Source organism: Equus quagga, chromosome 14 (genome assembly GCF_021613505.1).
Source record: "Equus quagga isolate Etosha38 chromosome 14, UCLA_HA_Equagga_1.0, whole genome shotgun sequence".
NCBI lineage: Eukaryota > Metazoa > Chordata > Mammalia > Perissodactyla > Equidae > Equus > Equus quagga.
The window spans coordinates 38,615,275-38,632,142 of record NC_060280.1 but is presented as its reverse complement, the minus strand read 5'-3'; the positions used below and the strand labels follow the sequence as shown (position 1 = coordinate 38,632,142).

Sequence of the window (16,868 nt, the reverse complement as noted above, 5' to 3'; positions counted from 1 at the left end):
TGACTGACTTAGATCAATCAGGATCTGCCCCTGGATGGAACTGAGGCCAGTCTATGCCATATAGCAGAAAGGGCTACCTGACAAAGGCAGGGCTCTATCAGCAAGAATGAAGGGAAGTGGATGTTAGGTGAGCCCCCAGCAGTGTCTGCTGTACCGCATACTTAGATTGCAAGCTTTTATCAGGCAAAGAATCTTTTTTTTTTTTTTTTATCTTGACCTCTTTAAAACGTTGTTGGAATTTTGGAAGGTGGCCAAGAATGGGCTTTTCTAATCTTTTGTCCATCTCCCCAAGGACAAACGATATTATTTTCCAAAGACTAAAAACATCTTATTAAATCTAAGGGCCTAGGGCTGTACAGATGAGTCTCCCTACTTGATGTTATTCTTCCAAAACCTTCTGTTTATCCCACTTGGAAAAAACTAATCTAAGAAAAAATTTTCTCTTGGACAGATCTCCCTAGTCACTCACCACACATTCAAGTGACTACAGCGTCCCCTTCTCCAGTCCCTCACTCCCCAGTTCCACAAAGAGACTGTCTTAGCTATATGCCAGACTGTCTCTATTTAATGCTTTAATCCACTCTTTTCTGTATGAGTCTAAAATTATCTTCCCTTTCATCTTTAAGATTATTCACTACAGCATTGTTTGTAATAGCAAAAGATTGGAAATGGTCTACATACCATCAATAAGGAACTGGTTAAAAAACTGTAGGCCCTTCATACTTTGGAATACATTGCAAATGTAAAAAAAAATAAAAAGAAAGAAAGACAAAGGAAGCTCTTTATGTACCAATATAGAAATATCTCCAGGACATATATAGGAAAAAAAACCCAGGATGCATAATAATATCTGTAGTATACTATCTTTTGTGTAAAGGGAAGAGGAAGAGAAGGGAATAAGAATGCATACATATTTACTTCCATCTGCATAAATATTAGGAAAAATAAATACTAATAAAAGTGGTTGTTAGTAGTGTAAGGGGTGTGAGGATTGGGGTGGTTAGGGATAAGAAGGGGAAGGAAACTTCTCAATAGATACCATTTTATATCATTTGACTTTTGAACCGTGTGATTATATTACCTATTCAAAAAGAGAATAAAATTAAAAATAAAAATAAAAGAATCTTCCACATAACTGCTTAACTTCTGAGCAAGCTCTATTTCTGTGTAGATGACTCAAAAAGCCTACAGATTTTTCTTTTTCCAAGAAATGAGTAGACAAGATAAATTTTATATAAAGCCAAATATGGCCTGACAGATCTGGGTCAAGCCATTCAGCTGGAAGCTGCTGCTTTCACAAATGTGCAACAACATACGGATAATGACAATATCTTTTTCTGCCCTAAGGAGTGCCTTTTAGTGATTGCTATTTCTCTCCTAAATTCAAAGATTTGAATATATTAACTTTTCTCATGGATTTTCGCATGTCTGTGTGAGACCTAATTTTACATGTTAGAAAACTTATTTTCTCATATATTCAAGTTTCTAGGCTTTGGATGTTGGTTTTTGGTTTTGCCCTAACAGACAAACAAAAGATGGTAGAGATAGGGCAGACCAAGACACTCTTTCAACTTCAATTAAATTAAAATAAAATTAATTTCTTAAAAATTAAAATCTTTCCATTTTAATTAATAACTCATTCATTTAACATATTTCATTGATTTAACAAATATTTATCGAGAGCCTATTATTGTCAGGCACTGTGTTAAGTGCTGGGACACAACATGAGTAAGACAGAGACCTTAGCCTCACTGAATTTGCATCCTAGTGGGTGAGAAAAATGCCGAAGGATAGGATGACATGGAAATGCATAGCAGGGTTTCCCAGCATAATGTAGGAGAGGTTAGGGAAAGCTCTTCCTAGAAGTGGGATTTTAACTAAATCCTGTAGAATGTGTTAGAATTGTCCAAGAGAAGAGATGAGGAAAATATGAGAGGATCGTAGTCAAAAGCCTTCACAGCATCTCCTGTTCCTGGTAAGAAAACTGTCTTTCCCAAAAGCCACACTATCCAGGACTGCAGAATAAGCAGTCACAGTAGATTCTAAAAAGAGACTCTGGCCAGATTAATCCCATTATGCTCACATCCGTATTTACCTCAGTCCCTCTCAGAAGTCTGAGCCTTCATAATCTGGCTCAATCCTCCCCCACCCCTGATTCAAAGCCTTTCACTAGGCCCTTTGGAAACCCAGATCTGTGATCAACAAAATAGCCAAGGTATTAGCTCAGTGAGTGAAGGGGTGCACTGGCATCAGACTGCCTGGATTCAAATCCTGTCACTTACTAGGTGACCTTAAATAAGGCCTTGCTGGGTGAAGAGGAAATCAGAGAGCTAAAACTTCAAGTGAGTGAGAGAGATAACCAGGACATGGCATGAATTTCACATTGGTACAACCATACAGAGAAAAGAATTGTCAAAATGACTCTAGAAAACAGCATTTTTAATGAATAGCCTTAAGGGGATATATTTCAAGGAGAAATAGAACCACAAAGAAATCTTAGTAAAAAAAAAACCTTAATAAATTTTATTTATTAGTTTTATGGTTAGTTGTAATATTGACATTATTTTAAAACTACTGGGGACGGCCCCATGGCAGAGTGGTTAAGTTCGTGCGCTCCGCTTTGGCGGCCTAGGGCTTTGCTGGTTTGGATCCTGGGCATGGACATGGCATCGCTCATCAAGCCATGCTGAGGTGGCATCCCGCACGCCACAACTAGAAGGACCCACAAGTGAAAATACACAACTATGTACCAGGGGGCTTTGGGGAGATAAAGGAAAACTAAAATCTTAAAAAAAAACCTATTATATTACATTTGAAAACTATATCATATATATGTATATGAGACAGAGAAAGAGAGAGAGGTTAAAGCAAAAAATGATTATGTTAATGTGACCAGGGACAAAATTTTCAGTGTTTAAGATATTAAAAAGTAAAGTAAAAATCATTTGATGTTAAGTTTGAATTGAAAATAGTGTAAATCCATGACAGTTTTTCTTTAAAGAAATCCGTATTTCCTAGCTCACAAGTAATGACAATTTGGTAACAGTGAGCATCACGAAGGCCTAGTTTATGGCCTCTAAAAACTATTTTTCAGTAAAATAAATAAGGGCTTCTTGGAGGAATGGCTGATTCCAGACCTGGTGTAGAAAATGTACAAGATTAACCTGATATAGCTAGTTGTGTCAGAAAGCAAATAAACTACCAAAGACTAACGGGATTTTATCAAAAAGACAAGAGAGCCAGATTGGAGGGGCTTCCAGTGACCAAAGATGAGTAATTTGAGTATCAAAAATAACTGCAATTGAGTGAAACACACTGAATGTTTTAAAATATGTGAGTTCATTATGATACACCGAAAAAGAGAAAGCCAAACAATAACGAAAACAAAAACAACACAAAACTACTTGGTCACTGATTCCTTAGTCTGAAAAGTCTATTAAAAGGAATTGATTGAGGATTTATCCTACTTTTCCTGCTCCCTAAACTTTAGGGTAACAAAATGGCCCATATATGATGAGATAAACTTGTTTTCCACAGAAGAATTTTAGATAATAAAAGTAAAGGAATAAGGATTTTAAAAATGGTCATTTTGTAACTCCTAGTGAAATAGTGTATTCAGGCATGGATCATCATTAGATGAAACCATTAGGAGAAAGGATAATGGAGAATTTTACAATGGAGGAATGAGACTGTCACCGTTTGAAAACATCGATCAATCCTAGCGTTACTAAAAACAGGAAAGCTAGACATTACATGCCTCCTGCTGTGATGCAACATGAAGAACAGCGCCTCCTAGGAAGTATTCTGGCCAAAGACTGAAGTTTAAGCTAGCTAAATCCTAAGAACTTACTTCCCACTTATGGGAAATATAGGGCTAATGGGAAAAGTAATATGGCACCACAAGGAAGCAAACAGATAAATCTAGAATATGGGACATTCAACATGACAACTGACTTGGATTCTTCAGAAAATCAAATGGCTTAGGGGAAAAGGGGCAGAGAGATGCTAAGCTAGATTAAAAGAGATTTAAGAGACATCACAACCAAATGGAATGGATAGAACTTTTTGGTTCCTGACTCAGTCAAGCCATCCGTAGATAGAAATCTTTGAGACAAGTGACTATTGACTGGGTTTAAATGATACCAAGAAATTCATGATGATGTTACTAGTTGCAATCATGACATTGTGGTTATAGGAAAAAATGACCTTGCAGTTAAAAATGTATACTGATATCTGTAGGGATAAAGTGACACGATGGCTAAGATTTTTACTTTAAAATATTTCAGCAAGGAAAGGTAGGAGGATGAAGCAAATGTGGCAAAATCTTGATAATTCTTAAATCTGGATGAGGACTATAGAGGGATTCAGTAGACTCTTTTCTCTACTTCTGCGTATGATTGCAAATTTTCAATATTTAAAAATTTAAAAGGGCTGAGGTTTCTGAAGGAGGGAGGAAGAGAAATGATTTGGAATTGGCAATGTGAAGTAAGAGCAGCTCAGCCAAGATCTGGCTCTGGGTTGCCTGGGGTGAGAGATGAGACAACTTCCACTTGAGGAGTTCTTCCTATTAGAACATGAAAAGCTCTGCTCCCACCCTTCCAGATCTCTAACATCCAAACTTCTTCTACATCTGCTGTCCCTTCTTCCACCAAAGCAGCAATTCTCAACTTCAGAAGCAGAAACTGTGAGGCTTGATATTTGGAAGGCATATCAGTAATTTGTTATTATTTTAGTTGATTACAAATGATGGTCATTTTAAAATAAATCACATTCCAGATTAGTCCACAATAGTACAACTCTCCTTCATTTGCATTCAGAAATACTTTCTTGAAAGGAGGATAAAGGAACAGAAATACACTACTGGGAATTGCACATAATCCATGCCAATATATAGTGCTTGTAAACATAATCCTACAGTACCCTAGATACTGTCAATCCCTTGAGTCTTCAGTTTTCATCCAGTCTTAAGATCCCCTCATGATCTTACCTCTTACCCTTTACAGATTATAGTTCATGAATGAACAGGGAAACTACATCAAAATGAGCACTCTGGTCTCTGTAGCACTCTTATCATTCTGCTGTATCCACTCAGCAAAACTCCAGCCCTGATTCAGCTGCATTCCCTACCATCTCTGCTCAAATTCTCTGCTGTAGAAAATCCAATAGATGTATGTAGTGGTGTGAAGTACCAGAAAGTCACGGTCTTTGTGGAGGATTTGATAGATTAGTAGTCATCATCTGTTTCAATCCCTCTTTTAATGTGCTTTCTTGTATTGCAGAAATGGAAGAACCTAAAACAATAGAAACACAAAAGCAAACTATATTTGCCAGATTCGTCTGCAGTTATATTTGGAAGATGGACAATGAGGCAGGGGCCCTTTCCCCCTGCTTTAACTGTTGTTGCTGCCAAGTACATTCTTGGAGACATTGGGCTTTTCTGCAACAGCATCCCAATATTCATTGACCAGTTTTATGGGATATGGTAGCCAGACCCCAAGATAACACCTAATGATTCTTTTCTCTTAGTATTCATATCCTTGTGTAGTCCTCTTCCACAGTGAGTAAGCTCTGACTCGTGTGACCAATAGAATACTGCAGAAGTGATCATGTGTAACTTCTAGGTTAGATTATAACAGACATTGCTGCTGCTTCCTTGGTCTCTTGGATCATTCACTCTGGGGGAAGCCAGTTACTATGTAGTGTAGACACTCATACAGCCACGGAGAGGCCCACACCGAGGGGGAACAGAAGCTTTACCCAGGACTAACCTGTCAGCCACCTTGGAAGTGGATTCTCTAGCCCCAGTCAAGCCTCCAGATAATGGCAGCCCCAGCCAAAATCTGACTTAATTCCATGAGAATTCCAGAGCCCAATTGTGTAGCTAAGGCACTTAAAATTTCTGACCAACAGAAACTTTAAAGAGATAATAAATTTTTATTGTTTTTTTTTTTTAAAGATATTTATTGTTGTTTCAAGATTTTGGGTAACTTGTTAGGCAGCAATAGATAATTAATACAAGGGGTTGAGAGTTTGGGCAGCAGCAGTGCACTTGAAGCCAACAATCCAGCTATTTTACCACTTTCCCAATTGGGGCAAAGATAGCAGCTCCCTCTTGGGCCTCTTTGGCCACACTGTGCTGAGAAGCATTCTTGATCACCTAGCCTAACGTCCACATCTCCAGTTCTTCCAATGACTTTATAAGCATGCATTCTCTGTCTTACATCTTTTTCTGCCTTTAAGTAGCTGAACTGGTCTCTGTTCCCTGCAATTAAGCTTAACCTAATAAAAATACTCATATCAAATCAACAGCTAGATGCTAGAGGCATTCCTGTTAAAGTCAGGAATAAGACAAGTTGGCAATCAAGACTATTATTTGACATCAATCTGGAAGTGCTATTTCCCTTTTTTTTTTAAGGCTTGGAACCTGAGCTAACAATTGTTGCCCATCTTCCTTTTTTTTCCTCCTTTTTCTCCGCAAATCCCCCAGTACATAGTTGTATATCTTAGTTGTGGGTCCTTCTAGTTGTGGCATGTGGGATGCTGCCTCAGTGTGGCCTGACAAATGGTGCCATGTCAGCACCCAGGATCTGAACCTGCGAAACTCTGGGCTGCCGAAGTGGAGTGTGCGAACTTAACCACTCAGCCATGGGGCCAGCCCCCGTGGAAGTGCTATTTCATTATTAGTCAAGATAACGAAATAAGAATCGCAGAGGAGGCGAAATTGTCATTAAATATTATAATGTGATCTAATTGTCCAGTAGGAAAATTTGAATGAATCAGCTGAAAATAAAAACTATTAAGGAAGTTCAGTGGGGTATTCAGTTAAAAATTAGCAAAAAAGATCAATAGTTTTTCTGTGTAGCAACAAAAATCACTTAGAAAATATAGACAATAAATAATGTAGTCCAATAGCAAAAAATGCATAAGATAACTGGGAAAAATAAATGAATAAGTTTAATGCAATTTCCATAAAAATTCCAGCTTTTATATAAACTTGGAAAATTTTATAAAGTTATATGGAAGAATAAATATTTAAATATAGATAGAAAATTCTGATAAAGCAAAACTAACAAAGAAAAATTTGTCCTATGAGATATTAAAATTTATTATAAAGTTGCAATAAAAATGGAGTGATTTTGCTTCCAAAGTGGTTAGACTGATCAATGAAGTAGAAGAAAGAGACCAGAAATGGATTCAACTAAACGTAAGAATTTTATATATGGCATACATGTTGGGAAATCACTGGGGCAAGTATGGGTTGTTCAATAAATTGCATTGTGGCAGATAACTTTTTGAAACTTATATTCCTATGTCACAGTTTATACCAGAATAAATTCCATCTGGATCTAAATGAAATAATCACTCGTAGTTAAAAACTCAGTAAAACATAAATAGAAATAATTAAAGAAGTTCTAAAACATATAGGTAAACATTAGTATTATTTAGGCCAATAAAGTCTAGGCTTAACATCAAAGCCAGAAACCATGAAGAAAATATTGAAAGACTGACTATTTAAAAACTATAGCAAAAGAAGCAATTTTACTCCTTCTCTCTCCCAACAAATGATTGAGGGCAAAAAATTGGAACATATATAAGAGATAAGGGTGTTTTCCTTATAATGCAAAGAGTTCATATAAATCAAGAAGGAAAAAGACAAATTTTCCTTTACAAACATTTTCTTCCACGTCAGAGAAAAATAGGCTCAAGAGGTGAAAAAGCTGTTCACATTAGAAGACAAAAGTGGTCATGTGAAAAACATTCAACGTTCTAATAATCAATGCAAATTTCACAAAAAGATGCCACTTTTATATTTGGATTGACACATTTTAAGAAGAACAGATACACTGTAATTGAGTGTGTAGGAACTAAATACTGTCATACACCATTAGTGAGAGATACTTTTCCATAGGTAATAAGGATCTATGTATAAAAACTGTACCCAGAAATTCTACTTCGAAGAATTTATCCTAAGGAAGTTACAGGATAAGTGAACAAAGATGTTTGTACAACATTATCATGTGGATTATAATAGTGAAAAATTCAGTACAACCTAAGTGTTATCAATGAGGAACTGGTTGAATAAAAGTTGGAAAGTTCATGAAATGGAATTCTAGACAGTCACCAAATATAAGCATGTGGGTCTATATTTAGTTGCATGAAAGATGCACACAATATATTCATATCAAAACAGTAGAGTTCAAAGAAATAAAATAAAACAATGTGTGTCTGTACACAGAAAAACTCTTTATATAATATAACAAAACTTTAATAAGTTATTTTTGGGTGGTTAGATTGTGGGTAATATCCTTCTACATTTTATCCATTTCTGCGCTACCTGAATCTTTTGCAATGATCTTTATAACTAGAAAAAGAAAAAACAGCTGTGAAGGAGAGAGTGAGAAGAATGAGGAGAAGAAAAGGGAGGAAGGGTAAAGGAGAGGGGAGCTATTCTGGGGGAGGTTTACCCTTGCTTCACTTGCTTTTTTGTTTTCTGAAGCTACACGGTAAAAACTTCCTTCTCTTTCAGTTTTCTACTTTTCTCTTAATCCAAATGCAGAGGCTCTTAAGCCATGTACATTCAAACCCAAATCTTCTAACTTAGGAAAAAATCTAATAAATCAATCCATGATCTTGAAATTTGCCTAAGGAGAGAATGCAGATGGATGGGATTACTAGCCCAAGAAACACCTGCAACTCAAGGCAGGCCAGACTGATCACCTTAAACTGTGCACTGTTCTTTCTTAGCAAGACCTTTCCTAATGGGAAGGTTAAGAAAGACATGGAGGTCATTTATTTATTTTTCTAGCTACCATAGGTCATACTTTTGCCCCTTGAAGAATTGTTTTCATTTAGTTGAGCTTTAGCGTTATGCCTTCAGCCAAAACTGGAGACTTTCTTCATTTATTCATTCAACAAATATTTATTGAAGCTTAAGCTGTGCTTACATACTGTTCTCGATATTCGGGACCTAACAATGTCCAGCTTTCCGGGAACTTGTTTTCTAAAGAAACAGTCATATAAAAATAGCTATTGTTGAAGCTATCTGCTACTTTATCAGTATCCCATAGAGACGTTTTTTTAAGATAAGAACTGGAAAAGTAGTTGAGGAATTCATATATACTTTACTCATGAGCAAACAAAGGAAAGTTTGTTTCTCTGTTTGTTTGGGCTGCCGGGAAGCTTAGTCTATTGTTAGATCAGTTTGAGTAACTGCGTAAGATTTTATGTCTATCCTATTCCGATACTAACCTTTCCCCCTATTGGAATTCCTTATCTTCCTATTTTATCTATATTTTCACTGGCATTGCCTTTTTAAAAATTTGAATTGTTTCGTTTCACTGTAATCTAACGTTTTTGTGAACTGCTTCAAATTTCAAATAGTTTGTGGGATTAGAGGACCAAGATAAGCAACACCATGAGGAAACAGACAAATCCAGAATGTAGTGCATTTTTCAACACGACTGACCCTGTCTCTTCAAAAAACCAATATTAAGAAAAACTAAAAAGTGAAAGGGGCTATTCTAGTTTGAGAAATGGGAAAAAAATATCCACAAAAACATAATAACCAAATGCAGTAAGTGACCCTTGGTTGGATCCTGGCTCAAAAGAAAATATCCCCTATAAATGATTATTTTGAGGAAAGCTGAGAAAATTTGAATATAGTGTGTGTAAAAGATAATATTAGCAAATGATTGTTAATTTTCTCAAGGCCTGATAATAGTACTGTGATTATGAAAGAGAATGTGCTTTGTTTTAGAGATGCATTCTGAAGTATGTTGGGGTGGTGTGTTTTGTCTGTAACTTTTATAAACATTTATACACAGGTAAAGCACATATGGCAAAATGTTAATTGTTGACCTCTTGAGCCTGGGCATTGGGTAGTATTGTTGAATTAGAGTGGATACTGCACTATTCTTTCACATATTCTGTATATTTGGAAATTTTTATAATGACAACTTGGAAAAATTTATGTATGAACGAGTTATTTACTTCTTTTTTCTTTTAGAACTCTGTGTTTGAGTGAAAAGATGTTGTATTAGAAAGGAAGGGAAAAGGAGTAATTTTAAGCGGGATCTGATCACCAGTCTTTTTCTTTCTTGATTTATATGAACTCTTTGCATTATAAGGAAAACCTATCTTTGTCTCATATTTTTTCCAATTCTTTTTTCCCGTTGATCATTTACCGAGAGAGGAAAGGAGCGCAATTGCTTCTTTTGCTATAATTTTTAAACAGTCAATCTTTCAAAATTTTCTTCATGGTTTCTGGCTTTGATGAGAAACCCAGGCTAACTTTAAGATTATTCATAAGTTTGGTATCTAAATGATCAATACTGAGTGAGACTGGTTATACTAGAAGTGGAAGCCAGAATACAGAGAACTGAGAAGAGAAACAGAGTAGACCCCTTTTTCATTAAATCTAGTGTTTGTTGTTATTTTTGCCGCTGTTACCACGACACCATTGGAAAGCTGGAATTACTCCCGCCTCAGCGCTCTCTGAACTCTCGCGATACCAGAGTCCGGTGGAGCGCGAAATGCCGTGGGCGGGGCTGGGGAGAGATCGGCTGACTTCCGGCCAGGCCGTTGTCTGGGTGGCGCGGTCGAGTCATCGCTGGGCTTCGCCGCTCGGATCTCCTATCCCTCCCCCCGCCCCGGCGCGGGGGGTCGAGCAGCCGAGTGGGGCGGGAGGCGACCCGGACCCTCCTCTCCGTTTCGTTCTGGCCAGCTCCCCGGCTACCCGCGCTGGGGCCTGGGGTCCTTGGGGCCCGCGAGGCCCGGTCTGAGGGGCCGGGGCCTACGTGGGCCCGCAGCTGGGCCCCATGAGGCATAGCCTGACCAAACTGCTGGCGGCCTCCGGCGGCGATTCCCTAACCCGCAGCGAGAGCCCGGCGCCGGCCGCGACCTGCTCCCTGCCCGCGGACTCGACCCGGGCGGCGGCGGCGGCGGCGGAGGAAGAGACGGCGGCGGCCGGATCTCCCGGCCGCAGGCAGCTCCGCGGCGACGAGGCCGAGTTGGAGGCTGGGAGGGGGGGCCGCGGCGGTGCGGCCGTGCGCGCGCCCTCGCCCGAAGAGATGGAGGAGGAGGCGGTCGCCAGCGTCCCCGGGGAGGAGACGGAGGATATGGACTTTCTGTCCGGGCTGGAACTGGCGGATCTCCTGGACCCCCGGCAACCGGACTGGCACCTGGAGCCCGGGCTCAGCTCGCCCGGGCCTCTCTCCTCGTCGGGCGGAGGCTCAGATAGCGGCGGCCTGTGGAGAGGGGACGACGACGACGAGGCCGCGGCTGCCGAGATGCAGCGCTTTTCTGACCTGCTGCAGAGGCTGTTAAACGGGATCGGAGGCTGCAGCAGCGGCAGTGACAGTGGCAGCGGCGAAAAGAGGCGGAGAAAGTCCCCAGGAGGAGGCGGCGGCAGCAGCGGCAACGACAGCAACCAGGCGGCGACAAAGAGTCCCCGGAAGGCGGCAGCGGCTGCTGCCCGTCTGAATCGGCTGAAGAAGAAGGAGTACGTGATGGGGCTGGAGAGTCGAGTGCGGGGTCTGGCAGCCGAGAACCAGGAGCTGCGGGCCGAGAATCGGGAGCTGGGCAAGCGCGTGCAGGCACTGCAGGAGGAGAGTCGCTACCTACGGGCCGTCTTAGCCAACGAGACCGGACTGGCTCGCTTGCTGAGCCGGCTGAGCGGCGTGGGACTGCGGCTGACCACCTCGCTCTTCAGAGACTCGCCCGCCGGTGACCATGACTACGCTCTGCCGGTGGGAAAGCAGCAGCAGGACCTGCTGGAAGAGGACGACTCGGCGGGAGGAGTGTGTCTTCATGTGGACAAGGATAAGGTGTCGGTGGAGTTCTGCTCGGCGTGCGCCCGGAAGGCGTCGTCTTCTCTTAAAATGTAGGGTCAAGTAATCTGCTCTTTATCCGCGTTTACCCCTTTCAACTCCCTTACACCATGTAAAACACTTTAGTGGGACATCTTCACTGGACACATTTCAGAGGAGGAAAAAAAAAAAGTAATATTGAATCTTTAAGTGTTTAGCTAAAAGCATGAATGTGACACTGTAACCAACTCCTAATGATAACATGTGACTATTAAATCTCTCTGACAGTTTCTTTTTTAGGTGATTTCCTTCCTGCCAGGCTCCGTTGTAGGGGTTACAGAACAGTCGTTCCCGCCTCACAACCTGGTAAGGATCCATCTCTTCACGTAACGCTCATGCTCTGCTGCTTAGTCTACTTTAATGGGCAACATCTCAAGTTGTGTGTGTGTGTGATTTTTTTTTCTTTCTTTTTTGGAAGGTGGGAGGGAAATCTTAATTTGGGCCCTGTCCACCCTGGAAACAGACTTGTGCTGGTCAATAATGTCTTTAAGATGCTTCTTCTGGTTGAAATAGCTGTTAATGTGTCCCCTTGTTCAGACTTGCGTGTACCTAGCTCTTCTGTCCCCAGTGTGGACATGGCCTTGGATGACATCGGTTCCAACTGTACACTGAAAGCTGCTAATAGAGATACAGTTTGGAGACAGTGAAACAGGTGAAGTTGAATGGAAGTTCCGAGTTGTACAAGGTGCAAATTGGAATTCCAATTTTAGAGCAACTTTTCAGAGGTTGACAATAAGTATTGGGGGCATGCACAAATGTGATAGCTATTTTGCTTGGAGATGACAGAAATCTCTTAAATATTCAAGAATGCCTTTTAGTTTTCTGTAGAAAATCTAGAAATACAGTCTATTCAGATTAACAGATTTTAACCTCTCACCAATAGAGAAGTTGGAAATTAATATGCATATCAGACTCCTGTGTTAGTTAATTGAAGGAGGAATAAGAATGGTTGATGAAGTGTTTCTTTGAGGACCAGCACAGTGGTAACCCTATCACTGAGTATGAATAAATTGTTGAACACCTTTATTTTTGTTGTATTAAAATTTTAGGTTAAATTTTTGTATGATTAGATATTGAAGGTTGTGAAATGTGAATGAAAACGTGTAAAGTGAGGCTTCACAAAGAATCTTATTCTCCATATTTAAACGTATTTGTCCTATTTAAAAATAGTTTTTAAAATTGAGTGGTTCTGGCTACTTAATGACACGATGGACACTTTTTCCAAAGGTGGGACATATTTTTCCCCTGAAGTACTCTATTATCTATTGTCCAGTTGTATAAATTGAGTTACGGTGTCCTTCAGTGTAAGAGGCATTAAGAAATTCTTTGTGAAACATCACTGTTTGATAAAGTATATACGTATTTAGCATCCTTGTTTTTCTTTGTGCTAAAGTGGATACAGCTGTTGGGGCAGAAGAGACGGGACCAGCTGCTGGCCACATTTCCTGCTTTATTTTAAAAGGTAGTATAAGAAATGAGGAAAAAGAGGTAATATCAGGGCTTCTGCTGTCTTTTATTTTAAAATGTTCATAATAAGTATTTTCCAGCAGTCCAAAGATGTAAGTTATCTTACACATAAAATGTTTTATTTTGTTGTTATTTGGTTATGAAAATGGAATCCTTGTTCTTGCACAACTGTAAATGTTTTGTTGCTAGATAATACGATTTGAGACTGAACTTGGTCTCTGGTTTCCAGTGCATCACAGCATATTTTGTAAAATCATCTGCACTTGAGCATGAATGGGTAGTAGCCAAACTCACAACCTGGAGTGATGAACCTGCTTATACCTAAGTGCAGGAGCAAGCCCCTCACAATGCAGCTGCATGGATTTTTAGTGCCTACTGAATTATATATATATATATATAAAAACCAAAAGTAGTTGGAAAAATTATTTGAAATGACTAATTTGTGCTATCTTTATGGAATATGTTAAATGTAGCTTTTTGAAACAGAAGCCTTGAATTGAAATTTAATTAATACTTGAACATTTTGTATATATTTCTTTGTATATAATTTTGTGCAGTACCAATGACAAAAATACGGTGTCATAATAAAACCAGGTTTGTTGATCTTTCAGTTATGGGCTCAAAGAGTTTATTCATCTCTAACATGACATTGGAAAATAATGGATGAAAATAGGAAAAATGATTGTTGTTAATGCTGACTGTGGGTCTTAAAAGGTTCTGGAAGCAGTAAGTGCGTTTTTCTAAAGATTATACCATTCCCTTGGAATATTTTCTTCCTAATGTCAGTGCTTTTCCTGCATTATTTGAAGTTTGGGGCTGGGGAGAAACAGTAGTCAAAGCTTTCTGAATTGGGATGCTTTGACATTCTAAGTGTAGATTTTTAGAATGTCATTTTATAAATGGCAGTTTTTGGAAATACTTGATTAAGAACTTTTGAAAATGGAGATTAGTATCACCTATTTTTAAAGCTGCTTTGTTAGGTTCCTTATGTTTTAACTGTCTTAGTTTCCATTTCATTCTCTTTTTTTTCTAATTTTGGTGACTTAGTGATTTTGTCATTTTTTACATCAACTTCATGGTCTTGTTTTTACATGGTATTGCATGTATTTAGGACCTATCTAACAGGGGCTTTAAATAAATTTGGTCATATTTATGTGTAAGCACATTTTACTGTAAATGTTTGAGTTTCTGAATTTACAACAGATCTGTTTATTTCAGTATGTGGTAAACAATATCTTAAAAGTGTCCTATTCACTACTTGTTAATTAAAAAAGTTATGATTAATATGAAACTGTTGTCTTACTATTTTTAGAAAACTGTGTTTTGAATGAATAGTAGTTGGATAAAGGAGATTTCTGAAATATAGACTGCTTTGAAATTTTCAGGTTTGGCTCTATTTACTGTAATGGATAAAAAAATTTAGTATTTGGGGAACTTTTTTTTTTTCCTAATTGTGTCTCTGTTGGCAAAATGATAGAGAACTAGACTAAAGATGTAGCTTTTTAATATTTGTCTTCTGATGGTGACAGGAATTCATACATTAATTGAACTAACACATCATAATGACCTACTGTTTCTATCATTGACTTACTGTTTCTGCACTTCCTTGACCAGACTTAACTAAAAAGTCCACGTTTGTTAAGATGTAGTCACACCTTTGATATAATCCAACAAAAAGTGTTCAAAATATTTTAAATATTTGTGCATTTTATAATCACTAAATTAATCTCTCTCTCTTCTCTTTAAACAGCTTAGCAGTGTCTACAAAAACGAATCTTTTCCTACAACCTGTTAACTGACTGGACTGATGGTAACAAAGTAATTGTGGGAGCCATGTCGGTCAAAAATTTGGCATCTGCTGAAAAAAATGAATGCCATTTTCAAGTTCCCAAATTACTTCTGTACTGATTTCACTTTCCAGAAATGGAGATATGAAAAGATTCTCTGGAATCCTTGAAAGACTTAATAGAAATACATGAGACTAAGCTAATTTTGGAACAAAATTATTTTTTTGTCTTTCATGGAGTGATTCTCACTTCTTTGCATACCTTTTAAAAATTGTCACCATTGGAGAAGAGAATTATAGTATTTCATCAAGGCATATTAGATTCGTTACATAATCAAGAGCACATTCTATGGAATTACATTTAGTGGAGTAGAATTACATAAACAGGCCATCAGTGATCACAAGGCATATCATGCGTTTGTATTTGTTTCCTGGAACATGAGAGCTAATCTGAAGTACAGACAGACCTTGCTGAGTAGAAAAGTTAATGTAAAGTCCTTAACTATAAAGAGTAGTCTTTAAATAGATGCACTGATTTATATCTGTATATCTTTGAAAAAATTGATTATGATTGTCTGGGTAGTTAATTGCAATTCAGAGTAATACCAGGATGTGTGCATTATGAGGGTTTGGCTTGAGCTTTTCTCTGAGTACTTGACATTTTTTTGAATATTTTGAGGTTTCTAATGAATGGTATACTAGTTTCTACTGTTTTGTATTAAACTTTCTCCAGTGTTATGTAAGGGCTTTAGTATTCTGGATGATGGGAGTGGCTTTTTTTGTGGAATATGGTTGTTTTATTTAATTGAAACATTTTTCCAGTTTATTACAAGTGTGAAAAAAACACTCAAAACTCTGATTGTTTAATTTCATTTTTGTTGGATTATGTTAATACATTCTTTCACCTGGTCTAGACTGAGTCGTATTATCTTACTGACTCTTTTTTGGGAAGTGTGCAGATGATAGAATTGGGGGAGGGTAAGAGATAGGCTCTTATTTCTTTTCTTTCCAGAATGATTCATCATAAATGACTATAAAGTTTGGTTATTGTATGATATTATACAAACCTTATTAAATCCTCTTAGTTTCTTGTAATCTAAGTGTATTAAGTGCCTATGATGTCAGGCAGTAAAGAACATTCCTAACGGCTTATACTTAAGTAACTAGTGGATGCTCCTAGAGTACAAACAGTACAGCTAATTGTAATTCCACAATCAAAGATTAGGCATCAACACTAGTGACCATAACTACTGCTTTGTTAAAACACAGAGTGGGTAATTCACTGATAATGAATAATTATCTTTTAAAGTGTGTGATTATCTAGTTTCAGCATTTTGAAGTTATAGTTTAAGGTCTCACTAATTTAGTCAGGTTTTTAAGCAAAATAATCTCATGACTCTTAAAAGTCAAATAGATAGTAAAATATTTTCAGGTGTTTTTCCCAAACTCACTGTCAATACAGAGTTTGGAGACCCTCCCAAATGATTATATTTTTATATTTTACTGTGCTGTTTATTCTTCAGAAACCAGGAACTTACCTTCTAAGCTGGGGATTAAAAAGGAAAAGTCTTCCATTAGAAACTTGGAGAGTGTTTTTTCTGGCCAGCACAGTATTTTTCACATAATACGAACTTGAATATTTCAGTACTCTTTCCATCAGGCTTTCCCTATTGTCTTATAATACCAGACTGGGCTCTGAGCTCTGACCTAGACTGCAAATGGTCATTTACATTCAGTTTTGAAGTGCA

At 38.2% G+C, this 16,868-nt stretch overlaps 1 protein-coding gene across 12 annotated transcripts; it reads left to right on the top strand.

Annotated features, from left to right (window-relative positions):
* Positions 1-10,568: 10,568 nt before the first annotated feature.
* Positions 10,569-16,039, top strand: CREBZF (CREB/ATF bZIP transcription factor). 12 transcript variants are annotated; one of them, XM_046686166.1, is made up of 5 exons: positions 10,570-11,881; positions 12,096-12,173; positions 13,261-13,329; positions 14,647-14,719; positions 15,085-16,039. In XM_046686166.1, the coding sequence occupies exons 1-2, from the start codon at positions 10,818-10,820 to the stop codon at positions 12,109-12,111; spliced, it is 1,080 nt and encodes a 359-aa protein (XP_046542122.1). In that variant the 5' UTR covers positions 10,570-10,817; the 3' UTR covers positions 12,112-12,173; positions 13,261-13,329; positions 14,647-14,719; positions 15,085-16,039. The 12 variants fall into 12 exon arrangements, with proteins under 12 accessions (XP_046542123.1, XP_046542124.1, XP_046542122.1 ...); XM_046686165.1 differs by lacking the exon at positions 14,647-14,719 and adding an exon at positions 13,946-14,060; XM_046686159.1 differs by having other exon boundaries at positions 13,261-14,060.
* The last annotated feature ends 829 nt before the right edge of the window (positions 16,040-16,868 follow it).